General features: G+C 34.5%; 1 protein-coding gene across 3 annotated transcripts in view; it reads right to left on the bottom strand.

Annotated features, from left to right (window-relative positions):
- sprt (PDZ domain-containing protein sprite) overlaps window positions 1-15,965 on the bottom strand; it is a 214,592-nt gene that overhangs the window by 44,342 nt on the left and 154,285 nt on the right. For all 3 annotated transcript variants that reach the window (XM_074170289.1, XM_074170291.1, XM_074170290.1), the window contains one exon: window positions 10,546-10,698. In XM_074170289.1, coding sequence (XP_074026390.1) covers window positions 10,546-10,698 — 153 coding nt within the window. The remainder of the gene's footprint in view (window positions 1-10,545; window positions 10,699-15,965) is intronic.

Genomic DNA, 15,965 nt, shown 5'->3' with positions numbered 1-15,965 from the left:
TTATATTCTCGCATGAGAGATGAGAAGCTTTTATTGAAAAATTCTTTCCCTTGATCGCTTTGTATGTGTTTGGGGAAGTATTTGGCTTCTTTCAGTACATGTTTCATTGCATTAGTTACTGTACTACCTGTTTTATCTTTAACTGCTACAGTCCACAGATATTTGGAGTAACAATCTATCACTACAAGTATATATCGGTATCCTTCATTACTTTTTGCATAAGGTTGCAGTTCAGCTAAATCTATTTGCCATAGATCTGCAAAACCTTTGATGGTGGTTATTCTTCTACGAAAATTACGTCTTGCAGGTTTATGTAATTCATTAACAACTTGTCGTTTGACATCACTTATTTCATTAGTCATTCTATTTCAATATGATTAAAGAGAAAATGTGATAATGTTACTGCATTGAATGATGATGTGACAGTGATCATTACATGTGAATATGTTAATATATTATACCTTCTTCACGTAATTCTTCAATTATTGAAATTATTTCATTGTCATGCCCTGTATGACCAGCTGACTTTGAAGCTACCAATAATCGTAGGCGAGCAACTAACTCTTTCGGTGAATTCCAGTACACATAATTCACAGGTTTAGAATTATATATTTTCTCCATTTTCACTCGTTTGAGTGCTCCACCAATTTTACTTCTACTTCTTATTGGATATTGTCGTGAGTCTAATAGAGGTTTGATAACTTCACGAAATTTTTTAGAATTTGTATTTTTAAAACCATTCTTCTGATGATATTGTTTATATGGAGCATTCGTTATTTTCAATATTTTGGAATATACTTGACGAGTTTCTTTATTATCAACATCTCGTGGATTCTTCAAAAAGATCATATCATACAATTCTGGACTACCTGCGCATTCATATTTTTTCACTTTATTAGCATCCCAAAATGAAATGTTTCCATCTTTGAAATACACCACTAGACTTCCCATTTTCAGCTTTTGTGTAATAGGATCCATACGTACGCCAAATGTTCCATCATATGCTGGATTTCTAGATTTTACATTATTCAAATGTTTCATCAAAACATCTTCACCACTTTCATTCATATCAGGTGAGGTGTCAGGATCCGAGGAATCGATGTGGGACGATGATGGTGTTTCGAATAGAGTTGTTCTCATATCGTCTTGAAGTGTGCTCGTGTCACTATTCACAGATGATACACTAGCAAAAGATTGTTTTCTTCCTATTGGAGTACTCATGGGATAATTTGAAGTAGATTGAACAGTTCCATGATTTGGTGATAACACTGGTGATTTAGAAGTAGCGTTTGATGATAAAACATTCAATGGTTTCATTATGGGCTCATACAATCTTTCAAGTGTCGTACGATTTTCAATATTATCATTCTTGATAGAGTTGAATTTCTGCCTGACAGCTTCTGTTGTCTCTACTAGTTGACGTTTCAAATTCATTTCATTGTTTTTATTTTCAGAATCTTTTTTTGTATTCATAATGCCCTTTTTTAAATTATAGCCTAATTCGCTGATGAAGTGACCTCTACAATATTCAGTGATCGAATAAGTGTAAAAAACAAGATCATGGGTATATAAAACTATCGAATCCTTTGCGATATCTACCTTCATCTATTTTTCTATCCTTATCAATGACTAGAAATCCATATTGGTCCTCCCAGCATTTAACACACATCAATTGGAATTGTTTGAATGTTACATCGGGTGAAACATGATCTGAATAAATGTGATGTAAATTCGTCTCATCTTGTTTGAACATTAAAATGAAATTGGTATTGTCACGCACTAACTGTTTGGGTACCCGTGAATATGTCTGTGCTAGATAAAAACAATCAACATCCTTATGACGTCCCATACAGAAATATGATCTAATAATATCTTGCTTTTCACATATCACATCATCGAAAATGAAAACAGAATTAGGCTTAGCGTCGGAGGGTTCCACTATTTCTGCATTATTGCTGAATGTATAAAAACCTAATCCTTTTATAGGTTCCAAAACACTTCGCAAGTACTGATATTTAGGTTGATTGAGTGATTTCGAATAGAGATACACATTTCTAAATCTCAGTCCTTGTGGATGTGTTAATAGTGATATCATTGCATTCGTCTTTCCACAATTTGAAGGTCCTATAATGAGTCCTCGAACTGATGATGGAAGTAGTGGACCATGTCTGAATACCCTTTGTCCATTCAATCCACAACCAAATTTCTCATCTAGATTATCTACAGCAAACTTTTCTTTCTGTTTTACAATGCGCATCGTGCCGTGGTTGGAGACTATATAAATGTTATTAGCTTATTCATTTCAATGTGTACCATCAAACGATACGGACGTATTGAAAGTGATCGTAAAATTAAAAGAGGTTGTGGTTTTGTTAATGATTTAATAAACAAACTTCCTTTCGAATTACATCTACCCGGAGGTTATCAATACTGTGGACCGGGTACAAAATTGAAACAACGTTTAGCTCGTAACGACCCTGGAATCAATAAATTAGATATTGAATGCAAAAAACACGATATTCAATATTCTAAGCATCCATCCGATCTTGCAGCAAGACATTTAGCCGACAAAGAACTTGAATACAGCGCTTGGGATAGGGTTAAATCGAAGGACGCGAGTATTGGGGAAAGAGCAGCTGCATTACTTGTCACCAACATTATGAAAGCGAATAGACATATGGGCATGGGTTGTAGTACCAATAAGAAAAAATGTAAGAGGAAACAAACGAAGAAAAATAAAATTAAAAAAGTTGCATTTGGTGCTGGGATAGTCCATAAAGTGCGAAATGTATTGAAGAAAGCTGGTGGGAATCAATTTGTGACGAATAATAGCAAAAAAGCTATTACTGTGGCATTGCAGGCGGCACGTAAATACCTTAAAGCTGCCGGTGGAAAGAAGAAAATCCGCACACCACGCATAATTCCTGTTCCCAAGATCGGTGGACTTTTACCATTGATACCAATTTTTGCTGGACTATCCGCACTAGGAAGTTTGGCGGGAGCCGCTGCTGGTATTACCAAGGCCGTGAATTCGGCAAAAGCCAGCAGAGCGGCTTTAATGGAAGCCAATCGTCACAATAAAACCATGGAGGCTGTAGCATTAGGCAAACGCGGAAGTGGAATATATCTCAAACCATACCGTAAAGGTTTAGGACTATATTTAAAACCATACAAAGCCACAAACAAAACAAAAAACTAATTGAACCCCTACCTCAGAGGCCTCTTACTGATCACGATCTCAGTTATTATGCACAAAAAATGAAAATTCCACATTTTCGTGGTGTTTTTATGCGTGATAGATTACCATCTTCAGGTCCAAAACAAAACGAGACAGCTATTGTTAATTTAGATGGAATAAGTGGACCAGGAACACATTGGGTGGCATATAAAAAATGTGGGAAAGAAGTCACATATTTCGATAGTTTTGGAGATCTACCCCCACCATTGGAATTGACTCGATTCTTTCGAAAATGTTCGAATGTAAAAATCAAATATAACTATGATCGACAACAGAAATTTAATACAGTTCTCTGTGGTCACTTGTGCTTGCAGTTTCTCTCTAAATAATTTTCCAAATAAAAATGGATTCAACACCAAAACTGGATCGGGAGGCTATCAAGGGAATGGGGTTTTCACTTAGAATGTTTTCAAAATATGGTACCTTGAAAAAAATGGATAAAGTGATGCTTGCAAATATGCCTAAGGAAGTGATACTTGCATGTGTTGCACATGAGATTGCATATGTTTGGGAAAAGTTGCCTAAGCATCTGCAAGATGACATCGATATAATGAAACATAGATATTGTTATGAGCACCACCACCACGATCAAAATTCAGAATCGGATGTTAATGACGGTCCTATACCTCGGAAATCTATGTGTTGTATTTGTAATATAGAGGATGTGAATATTGGTATCAATAAAAATGATACTTATTACAATACAACACCTTCCAAAAAGTGTAAATTGTCTCAAATGTGCTGTTGCTGTGTACAATAATAAATTGAAATGTGTTTCAAAATATTCATCAGTCATGTCACGAAAGTTCGAGCTACAAGCTGTCGGGACAAGTGTCTTGAGTGCGGATTTTTTTCCACCAATTGAATTGGATAGGAACAGTCGTTATGGATTAGGACTTTTGGGATTCTATGGATGCAATACAATCAATAATATAACTGAAGCTAATAACTTAGTTAGTTTTAGAATCAGTAATGACAACTCATCGATACCCCAAAAGTTGACAATTGAAATTCCATGTGGTGCTTATGAAATAGAAGAGATCAATGCCGTCATACAGAAACATATCATGTTCAGATTGTTTCATGATAAAAAACCAAATGATGTCGTTGCAGATGATATTTTCTATCTACACGCCAATAATAATACATTCAAATGTGAAATGCGATCCAAATATGAAATTGATCTGACACATCCAAATTCAATAGCAGAAATGATGGGGTTCGCTCATGAAATATTTCCACCAAATCAGATACATGAATCATCATTACCAATAAACATTACAACTGTGAGACTTATCCGCTTAGATTGCAATATAATATCTGGTTCATATATAAATGGTGAAGAATCCCACATTCTTTTCTCATTCGATATTGATGTTGAACCTGGCTACAATCTCACTAAAGAACCACACAGTATTATATATATGCCTGTCAGTCCAGAAGGTCGTCAATTGATTCACAACATTACAGTGCGTATTTTGGATGAAAAAAATAACCTTATCGATTTTGGAAGTGAAGAAGAGATTTTCATTATTTTGGAATTGAAGAAAATCGAATAACTGTTGTTATGGGTTTCATTTATAATAGACAAAATCGCATTGAACAATCCCAAACGAGTTGCACTATCAAAAAGAAAGGTGTGCATAAAAAGAAGCTCATTCCACAAGTGTATGCTAAACAGTTAGCACATAACGCTCTGTCTGTGAGTGATCTTAAATTTTTGAAATCGATTGGATTGAAAGTGAGAAAATAACAATGGTGCTCGAAACAAACAATGAAAAGTTGAATATATTCAATGAACCAGTGCTCGATCATTCTCTCATAAGTTTACATGAGCACACATATAAGCCCTATGGATCACCGCTATTCAGGAATTCGGATGAAATCAGAATTGCAATCAATAATCAAGATGTTATACTAGATATTGCCGAGAGCTTCATTTACATAGAAGGTAAATTCACCCCCAAAGATGTAGCGAAAACATGCTATCTCTCGAATAATGCAATTGCATTTCTCTTTGACGAAATTCGTTATGAAATGGGTGGTGAACAAGTGGCTGTTGTTAGAAAACCTGGGATAACATCTACAATGAAAACCATGATATCATTTGGACAATCTCATGCTAACACATTATTGACATCTGGTTGGGGACTTTCACAATTGAAGCAAGATATCTTGGATACAAACAGTCATGTTTTTAGTGGAAAACTACCACTGAAATATTTGATGGGTTTTGCTGAAGATTACAACAAAAGTATCTTGAATGCCAAACAGGAATTGATTTTGATTATCGCTCGATCATTCAAAAACTCATATATAGGTGAGGTTGATGCTGATTTGGAAATAAATAAAATCGAATGGAAAATAAGACATATTGTACCAGATGATAAACACAAGCTCAAACTTTTGAGTAGAATAAACAAAAGCGGTCTGAATGCCAAAATCAAGTTGGCGTATCGTATGTGGGACCTCTATGAACTACCATCATTACGTGGGACTTCTTCAGACATATGGGCCATCAAAACAACTAACGCATTGGAAACTCCTCGTTTTGTCATCATCGCATTCCAAAGTACTACCACATCTGAAGATAGAACACAGGATATTACAAAATTCACAACTGCTGATATCAATAGTATTCGAGTATACTTGAATTCTGAAGTTTATCCATATGAGCGTTGGAATTTGAATTTCGATAAAAAACTTGATGCTCCTGCTTATTATGCTTTTGAGAGTTTCCAGCGAAGTTATTATGATAAAGATATGAGTGAACCTCTGATGGACATTGGACAATTTAGAGAGAATCCACTATTCGTCATCGATTGTTCTCATCAACCGAATGCAACAAAATCATCAACTATTGATATAAAGATTGAGTTTGAGACGAGGAAGACCAAGTTTCCAGACAACACTAAAGTATATGCATTAATTTTGCATGATACAGTTTTAACATACAATGCATTGGATGGTTCAGTTCATAGCAGATATTGACACTTTTTTTTTCACTCTATCATGTACTGTTTCATGATCTTTTTTTTTTATTTGTAACTGACTTATATCATGTATTGTATTTTATATCATATTTATTGTTTTGTAATCATTTTCTATTGTATTTCATGAGATTTAAATAAATAAAACATGAAAATAATACAAAGTTTTTTATTTGACATTATTTATGATTCACAGGAACATACAGACTATCTAAAATAACTTCTTCCTCATAATCATCATTTTCGCGACCATCTTCAATTTCCTCTCGATTTTCATCATTCAATTCAAAGTGATGAATAATCCATTCTGGCAAGTATGGTTGGAGGCTATACAGGAATCTTCTTAGGTTCAGTTCAATCATAACCTCACAAAGTTGCCACAATTCCAATTCATTATCCAAAAATTTGTTGCAAACTTCTGCACCACTCCAATAGTTCTCAGCATCACGAAGGCATAATTCGATTTGTTTTTCATCATAGCATACACTCATATCATAAACGCTTGCATGTTCGGCTCCATCACCCAACACCTTCAATTTAGACGACAAATGTTGAACCGATGATTTGAGATCTACAACATCGACCCAATCTTGACTTGCGTACTGCATCCACATCTTTAAATGGTGGAACTGAAATTGAATAAAAAAAAACAATAAGCAACCTCCAATTTTTCAGTGATATAATACTCACATTCCCATTTTACTTGTAGTTACAAAGTGAGTGTATTCAACTAAGTTAGTAATGTTTATATTTCCATATAATTATTATCATCTAATATATGAATATCATAAAACAATAAGAAATTCATTATAATTACTATTATTCAATCATATTGAATTTGACTAGAGTTATCGTTTTCACACCAAAAAAAACTTTGTAAGCTATGACCTAAAGAAATTCACTATAAATTATTACTATTATTATTCAATTATATTGAATTTGACTAGAGATCGCGTTTTCATGCCAGCAAAACTTTGTTGGCTCTGTCCTAAATACATCATCGTATATTTACCACCTGATGAGTTGATACAAGATATATCGTCATCACTGAATTGCAACGAAATACGTTTTGGTAGCCATGTTTTAAATAATTTATCATTGCTCACATCTTGCAAAGTTAATAAAATTGATTTACCAAATCGTGTAGAATAAGTTGACATATTTTTAATTATGAACACTTCATCAATTGGCAATGATGATAAGGCCTTTTGCTCTACTATTTCAACCTCCTGTACAATCAAATTATTAATTTTATTCAAGTCTACTTTTGAAACGGACATGATGAAAATATATATGAAAATATAAACAATTTCCAACAGACAAATACACTCACCGTCTTCCTTCTATTACGAACTGAATAACACTCTACCAATTGCTAACTGCTGCAGATATATTCGTCTACTGATTTCATAGTGTGACAGGCATTTCTTTTATATTAAACAGTGTGAGTCACCCCCACCATGAAACCGTGAAAGATTCACATTGCTAGTTGCTATCCACTAGAGATGCCTGACGTCACAGCCAAGCCCATCTCCCAACTTGATGCGATAACAGTTGCCGGTACGAGCAAGCAGTGGTCGTTGCGGTCTCGGAGAGGGTAGACGCTAGGCAAACGGTCCTCGGCTGCCGTTGTGTCACCATCGATAGCGGGGCTAGAGCGAACCTTCATCGCTTCGGGAGAGGTGAGGGCAGACCGATGAATACGCATTACTCTGCCACACGTCGTGGAGTGAACATGTCGCTCTCTAGCCGTTGAACGGTTATTGCTGTGACGTCACTCCACTACTAACTTGGTGCCCTAACACCGATGGAGCATTTATTACTTGGAGGATCTTCGAAGTATGCAGACGTATGTTTGTACATAAACAAACAAGCACATGATGAAACCCTGTACCGTGCATTCTCCTACACACACACACACACACACACATAAACACACAAAATCTCATATGAAAAAAAAATCTGAACGATCCATGCACCAGACACTTCAAGGTCACAACGCCTTGACTTCACTGCACAACAAAAAAACTTCACCAAACAACAACCAATAAAAAAAGCAATTAATACGTCATAGTGGTGGGGGGAGGCCGAGAATCAGCTGTAAACAACTACTCTCAATCCCACTTCTGATGTTAAAATATAAAAGAGACTGAAAGGCACTATCGCACAACACTAAGGAAATGACTGATCTGTACAACGACACTTTCATTAATGAATAATCCCTTTCGTAATAAAGTGAAACATCAGACAATGAATGATACTGAGAATGAATCATAACCCCTGTTGATTCAGACGGCAAGGAGCGATGACATAACATAATCTACGAATTGAATTTTGAATTGTTATGTTTGGCTGAAGATAAAACTTTTTCATTCTTCATTTTCACTGAACATTCCGTTTATTGGAATTAATGATTTTTTTAAAGGAGTATCACCAAATAAGTTATACGAAGCAAAAGACTTGTGGATTGAAATAATCGAAGAAGAAGAAACATATTCCTGCTGGAGGAAATAAAGAGTATGGCAGTGATAGCAGGTAATCGGTTAAATTATTTTTTATAATTTTTTAAATGTATTGTTTTGTGTAATTTTATCCAGAAAATTTTAATGAAATCTATTCGGATTGAAACATATTTAGTATGCAAAGTTATTTTCCATCAATTATACATAGTAGAACCAATTTGTAGGAAATCTATGACAAAAATATTCGATATTTATTTCAGGAACTAAAATCTTTATATTGTAATTGTGAAAAAGTGTTTTTTTGTTGGTTTTGGTTTTATTATTCAAACTAGAAGAATCAAAAAGTAGGATATGATGGAAGTTTGATTATATGTCAAAAAACTATTCACTAAATAGTCAGCCTAATCGTCAATTTCTTTACTGAGGAAAAGAAATAATAGAAGATCGTATGAGCATCCCCATAAATTCAGCAATCAGTCTTTATGCAATATTTTTTCCACAGCTTCAGAATCTGGTAATAGGATTACTATTTCCAGTAGTTGATTGAGACAGATAAAGTTCTATCAACAATCCCCACAAAAAAGGGGAGATGACAGTCCACATTAATTTATTCAGGTGTTGGCAGCCTGTGACCTGTGATTTATATTTGAAATTCAAATGTTACTTCTTAATAAGAACCAGTGCTCCGAACTGAAATAGGTGAATACATATCTACTCGTAGACAACATGAAACGAAAACCGAACCAAAGCGATTGCGACCTTTCTTCATAACACATTTCGAATCATGGAGAGTCCGCTTGGATTCATTTCTTACGCGATAGTTTGCGATAACTTCTATGATACCAATTTGATTTGTATGGTGTGAAGGACATTATGTGCATGAAATACTTGAAGTGAGAACATTTTTATCATATTCGTCCAAGTAGCTTCCCAATTACTATATGCGACCATTATTCAAACAATAATAATTATATAAATATATGGTGTCGCAATGTTTTCTGTGAATTAGATGAAAGAAAAACATATGTTTTACTATATCTCGAAGAAGTTAAGCAGCATCACTTCCTACAGATAACATCGTCATACTCCAAATAAATTCAAACAAAATATCAATATATCTACACATAAACCTTCGTTTTGAGTGACTTCATTCATTGGTAAAAATCTTATGAAAAATCCATTCGGTAGTTTTTAAAGTTTATCGAGTTTGGACAGACAGATTGACGCAGCTGGGTACTTTGTTTTATAATAAGTAGTGCTAAGCCGTACTCCTTTGTGTTCTTCAGAATCGTAAATAAATCGACTCCTTACTCGGACGTATTATTGGAATTCCTAGTGCAAAAGGAACTCAACAAACCACTGTACTAGAACTGTAATACTTTTTCCGATACAAATTTCACCAACCAAGTTGGTGATATCAGGAGCTGATCTAAACTATATCACAAACTCTTAGTGCCTATTTAGGTATATCTGACAGGGTGACCTTTCGAAGTTTTTTTGGAAAACTTAAAGCTATTTTGAAAAAATTGGATTATAAAAAAGTGAACAATGGCTATTCGTTGATTATTTTCATACCATATTTTGTTACTGTTCCTGAAAGTAAATTTGAAATTTCATTTTGATTTGAGTTCGAAGTTTAGATCATCTCATGATTAAGTCAACTTGATGTGTGTCAGAAGTGTTGTTGGATAAAAAATTTTCACATTGAAATCCTCTTCTGCTTTTCAATAATTTCCTTATAAAAATTATTCACGAAATTCATTTTATAGAGCACGACCAAAAACGGTATCCTTAAGTTTTTAAAAGTATCTGAATTCATGAGACGTGATGGTTCACTTCATGATTACACTCTTACCTGTATAAAGTATGAAGTTCGCAGGATACTTTGTTGGATTCTTCTATACAAATCTGAAGAGCTCTAGTTTCTTCTAAAAGAGTTAGAAGATTGAGTTCTTCTCTCCCCAATTGATATTCGAACTCCGCTTGCTGGATTCGTGTATCGATATTACTAAAATGAATAAATATAATATATATATATATATATATATATATATATATATATATATATATATATATATATATATATATATATATATAAAATCGAGAAACGTTAATGAAGTCAAGCTGCTGGAAAATAATTCAATGAAAATCAAAAGATAAATAAGTACCATTCTGATCACTCGCATATTGATTTCAATTTGAGGGCCACCGGTAGACTGCTCTTTTGATAAAGAACATTTCTTCAAACAACCGTTTTTGTGAGTTGCTTTCAGTACAGTAGAGAAATGTTCTTTATCAAAAGGAATACCAATAACATGAACAAAATGACTGAGTTCAACAACCTCAGCAACATTTATAATTACATCTTGAAATTAGAACTCATTTCCCCAGGTTCCCCAAGCAACATATAGTATATGGGTTTGGACGCAGTGCTGAGTCTGTCATTTACCTCAATTGTGAGTACTTGGCAGCACTGTACCCATATTCGGATACTTTTGAATTTGCTAGTGTCAACCATGCTATTGGTGTGCCTTTTGGTAATCATGTTTCGTTTTTTACTGTCAATTTTTAAACTTCAAATGTCTATATATAATGTCAATTATCTTGGCTCTACTCCTATACTATCTCTATGGGTTTTCGAGATACAAAATAATTTGTGCCTATATCGTCCAAAACATAGTCTTGATTGAAGTTAAGTAAATCAGTACTCTCAATTGATGAAAAGTTAATATCTTGATGATAGTTGGGACAAACTCGAAATATTTTATTAACACCAAGAGATCGACTTCGTATCATTAGGGCGAGCTGAAATTACTATTATTCCTATTGTTCAAAGTAGTCAAGTGTTCATTTTTTCAAATAAAACCCGTTGTATGTTACTCGATAAATTGAAAAGAGATGAAGGATGTTTCAAGATATATCATGTCCCTATACCTAAATCAAAAAATTTTCTTAATAAAGTAACTTCTTCTGGAAACATTTTTTTTAAATTTGGTTTTCAGGTAGCAGTGAAATTATCAAGCTTATAACAGTTTGATCACTGTTATAAGTAATTTACAAATAGTTATAGACGGTGTTTCAAAACATCTTCCAAAATGAATGCAAATATGGATTATTCAAAGAAGTTTGCATATTTGAAATTATTAATAACACATGAACAAAGTGATCAAATCATTGTTAGAACCTGCAGAAAATTCAACCAAATGTTCTCTGAATTGACACCAATGAACGAGAGGAAGTATGTACAGTTACAAAATAATTTCTTTTATGGCTCAAAGTTTCCAGGAAACAACTGAGTATCCTAACTTATCACATTCAAACTTATTAATATATTTGTTCTCACAGTCGAAGTTACAACACAAAATGAGATACGGAAAAAATCAAATTGGTTCTATAATAAAAACCTCTTACATTACACCAATTATGCCAATAAATCAGATTAACTATGTTCAAGATTCTACAGTTTCTACATCTGATGAAAGTAGTCGTGGGGACATAATGTCTGCACCTGGTCTGACTTTTAGTTTTTATAATATCAGTAACTATAATTTAATATTCAGATGCCACAGGCCCCCGGTCAGAAGGGGCACTGGCACGTGAAGGCCACGAACACAGGCGTATTCATATTTAAATAACTACAACGTTGGTTGCCCCTTTTTTCCACACGCTTATTAACTTGACCTATCTATCTATCTAACACAATATCTGAGCACGATTTTCACTCACTTTCCGTTGTCTGAATGATCTGAAATTTGGTTCACTTATCAATGATCGATGACAATACAAGAATTTGATGATAATGTAATGATAATAACGATAATAATAATGAAAATGATAAAATTCAATATTTGTCTGAAAAATCTAAAATCCCCCACATAATTGCTGCATCCCATCTGCCTTAGTAACGTTGCTCCATTGTCAGTATATCTTGGTGGAACCTTTTTCCTTGTTCGTCACTGACAGCACCCAAATTTTCTGGAAAAAAATTCAAATGGGAGTGCAGGAAATGGATTTTGAGAGACATGCGACATCCTATTCTGCAGTAGTTTTCAAGTAGTTCTACAAGTCTTTCGTAATTTTCTACTCTAGTAATTTTCTACTTTCTTGTTCCATAAACACTCCGAAACAATTTTTTTGAAAGAACTCCACACAGTTAATTCAACATTACCTAATTTTTGATCAAACTGATGGTCATTCAATAGTTTTCTAATTTGTGGTCCAACAAATATACCTTCCTTGAGCTTTGCATCACTTAATCTTGGAAAAACGTGTTTAACATATTCAAACGCATCACCTTCTTTGTCTAATGCTTTTACAAAATTTTTCATTAACCCCAGTTTAATGTGTAATGGAGGTAACAAAACGTTTTTGGGATTAACACGTTAGCTTGACCTGGACTATATTTATCTCTCGGAGGCCATTCTTTTACTTGATAATGGCTGAAGACCTAGTAATAGTCCTATGACTTTTAGGTCACCACATATTTGCCACTTATTCGTATTATAACTTATTGCATTTAGAATGAGTGACATACTTTCTTGAGTTTCCTTCATGGCAACTGCATGTGCAAGAGGAATAGAGGGCATTTTGTTACCATAATGGAGCAGAACGGCTTTCAAACTTGTTTTAGATGAATCTATAAATAAACGCCATTCGTCCGGGATCTGTGCAAATCCTGATTTTTCCATCACACCATTTTGGATTTACACAAACACACATTTCATCCTGCATACTGAAAAACGAGGATAGCTCATGGTTACGGTTCCTAAATATTGTAACTTTGGTTTTAGGGGCTAGTAAATTCCATTGTGGTATTCTAGACCCTAATAGTTCAGCATTCTCTTGGACAAGTGGAGGTCCCAAACTAGGTCATTCAATTCAGGTTGTTCGATCAAATGGGGAAAATAAGGACCGTCTTTTTTTGGCACATCATGGGAACCTGCCTGGTTATCATACATTTCCAAATCTTCCTCCCAATTTGCGGGGGTGTTGGAACTGGTAAACGTTCTCCATGAAGAACCAGCCTTTTTGCAGAAGGAATATAAAAAATCATAACTCAAAAATAATTTTCGCATTTAGGGACCAAAAATTAACAACAAAGAACTGCCTTTGGTATTTCAGTCGTAAATTGGCTGTAAACTAGTGATAATTGATATAAATATAACTACTGCAGTTAAGTTGTATATCCATGAAATGTATATATAAAAATTATTGGTGAATTTGTAGATGAAAAACACATTGGAATTGACTGCATTTCAAATGAAAATATGGATTGAAAAATGAATATGAGATACTTGATTGAAAATTTCGTGTTCAAGGTAACTTCAGAAGCGAATTTAAGCTTGACAGCTCTTCTTCGAGAAGATTTGGCTAGTGACTATCTCCGAGTATCATAGATGATTCTGATATTGATCCAGACTTTCCCATCAGTGCTTCATATCCCGAAGTGATTAGCAAGTAACCACATATATGGAATCGATATTATGTATTCAAAAAGAATTCGGACAAAAGAAAGAAAAAAGTTTCGACAATGTTGAGATACGCTTCTCTTCAATCATTCATACAAACTGGAACATAAGGCAAACATCTGACAGAAAAAAACTACTTTCCTGATTGATGTCATAACGGACATTGAACTACATCTAAGAAATATTTCGGTTCTAATCATCGACTTCAAAACGCAGAGTTCATAATACGGTTGGCTGGGACATAGAGAAATCCAATGTTATCTGACCAACCCTGGTACTGATCTGAGGTGGTTACACCCTGATCAAACGAAACACAGTCTTTCGATCGAAAGAAACTCTTGCAATGGTGTCTTTCTTGAGAAACACAAATGTCAGCATAAGTATTTGAATATCAGTTGTGATACTGACCAGGAATATAATTATTTGCAGCTGACTCGCTTTCATTAGGTCCACTTTCAACAAACAATCTATTCATATCTTTAAATTCAATTTTCACCCACTTCCAGTTGTCCTAATGATATGAAATTTGGTACATACATTTCATCATAATGCAATAATAATGCTGGATCCAAAATAGGATAGTGTATTCGACACCCGGGTCTACCGTAGCCGCATGATGAGTATAGAGGTCCCTGACACTAGATGCAGGACCTGTCATGGGGCACCTGAGACCGTAATGTATCTGCTGTCAGCATGTTGAACATATGCGGTCACAGCATATATCCATGAGCATAACGCAGAGTTACGCGTGTTATATAAACAACTTCGACACTCGCATGATATGGATGAGACACCTTTGTGTTTTGGAACACCTAACGCATTATAATGTTCAAGATAGAAATCGTAATATACAGAAATTTACTCCATCATAACGTCAAACGATAGAAATGGCAATTGATCATATAGTACAAGACAGAAACGTACAGAGGCATAATGTACAGTTTCATAACGTACTTATTCATAATGTACTCCGTCATAACGCAAACGCATCATAATATCAAATGATCACTTGAATGGAATGAATAAAAACACTTTCGTCTAAATACCACTGATAGATTTTATTTATACGACCGGTTTCGGGTTTGACCCCATTATGAAATGTAAAACTGAAATCTGAAGTTTAAAATATCGGTTATATTAGTCTTTTCAGGTATGTTGCAATGGCAGGTATTTGAGACACAGGTAGTTGGGCGAACCAGGATGCCAACTTTTAAAATTCTACACTAAAAATTCTAGGGGCTGTTAAACTCATAAATTCAAGAGAGGAAACCTACATGAATCGAGTTGCTCGTTTAGGGGTGTATATTTCTGATTTTCAATTGATTTGTTAATTTCCATGGCCTCTAACAAATTCATTTTTTCCCTTTATTACATATGTGTATGATTTTGAGGTTATATTCATTCACCTTGTGGTTTCATTCTTTCAGATTTGCAGATTTTTTGTCTGAACAGACGTGTTCACGCAGTCTTATGTCAAAATTTTCACCGGTTTGGCCTGTATATACTGCAGAGCATTCGTCATACTCTATTCTATACAGGGTGGCCCACCACATTCGCCTCGGTATTTCTACGAGAAATGAAGAGAGTTGGGGAAAAATTTCCAGCACAGGTATATGTGGGTCCATGAAGAGCATATTCCAAAATTATTTTGAAATATACAGGGTGACTCCCAAAAAAGTTACATACCAAAGTTATTTTGGATTTTTTATCCAAACAGACGTGTTCACGCAGTCTTATGTCAAAATGTCTACCGGTTTGGTCTGTATATACTGCAGAGCATTCGCCACAATCCATTCTATACACGATG

This window comes from Leptinotarsa decemlineata, unplaced genomic scaffold, assembly GCF_025532065.1.
Source record: "Leptinotarsa decemlineata unplaced genomic scaffold, Ldec_3_MD MMD2_P_RNA_scaffold_7, whole genome shotgun sequence".
Taxonomy (NCBI): Eukaryota; Metazoa; Arthropoda; class Insecta; order Coleoptera; family Chrysomelidae; genus Leptinotarsa; species Leptinotarsa decemlineata.
This window is presented reverse-complemented; position numbering and strand designations above follow the sequence as displayed.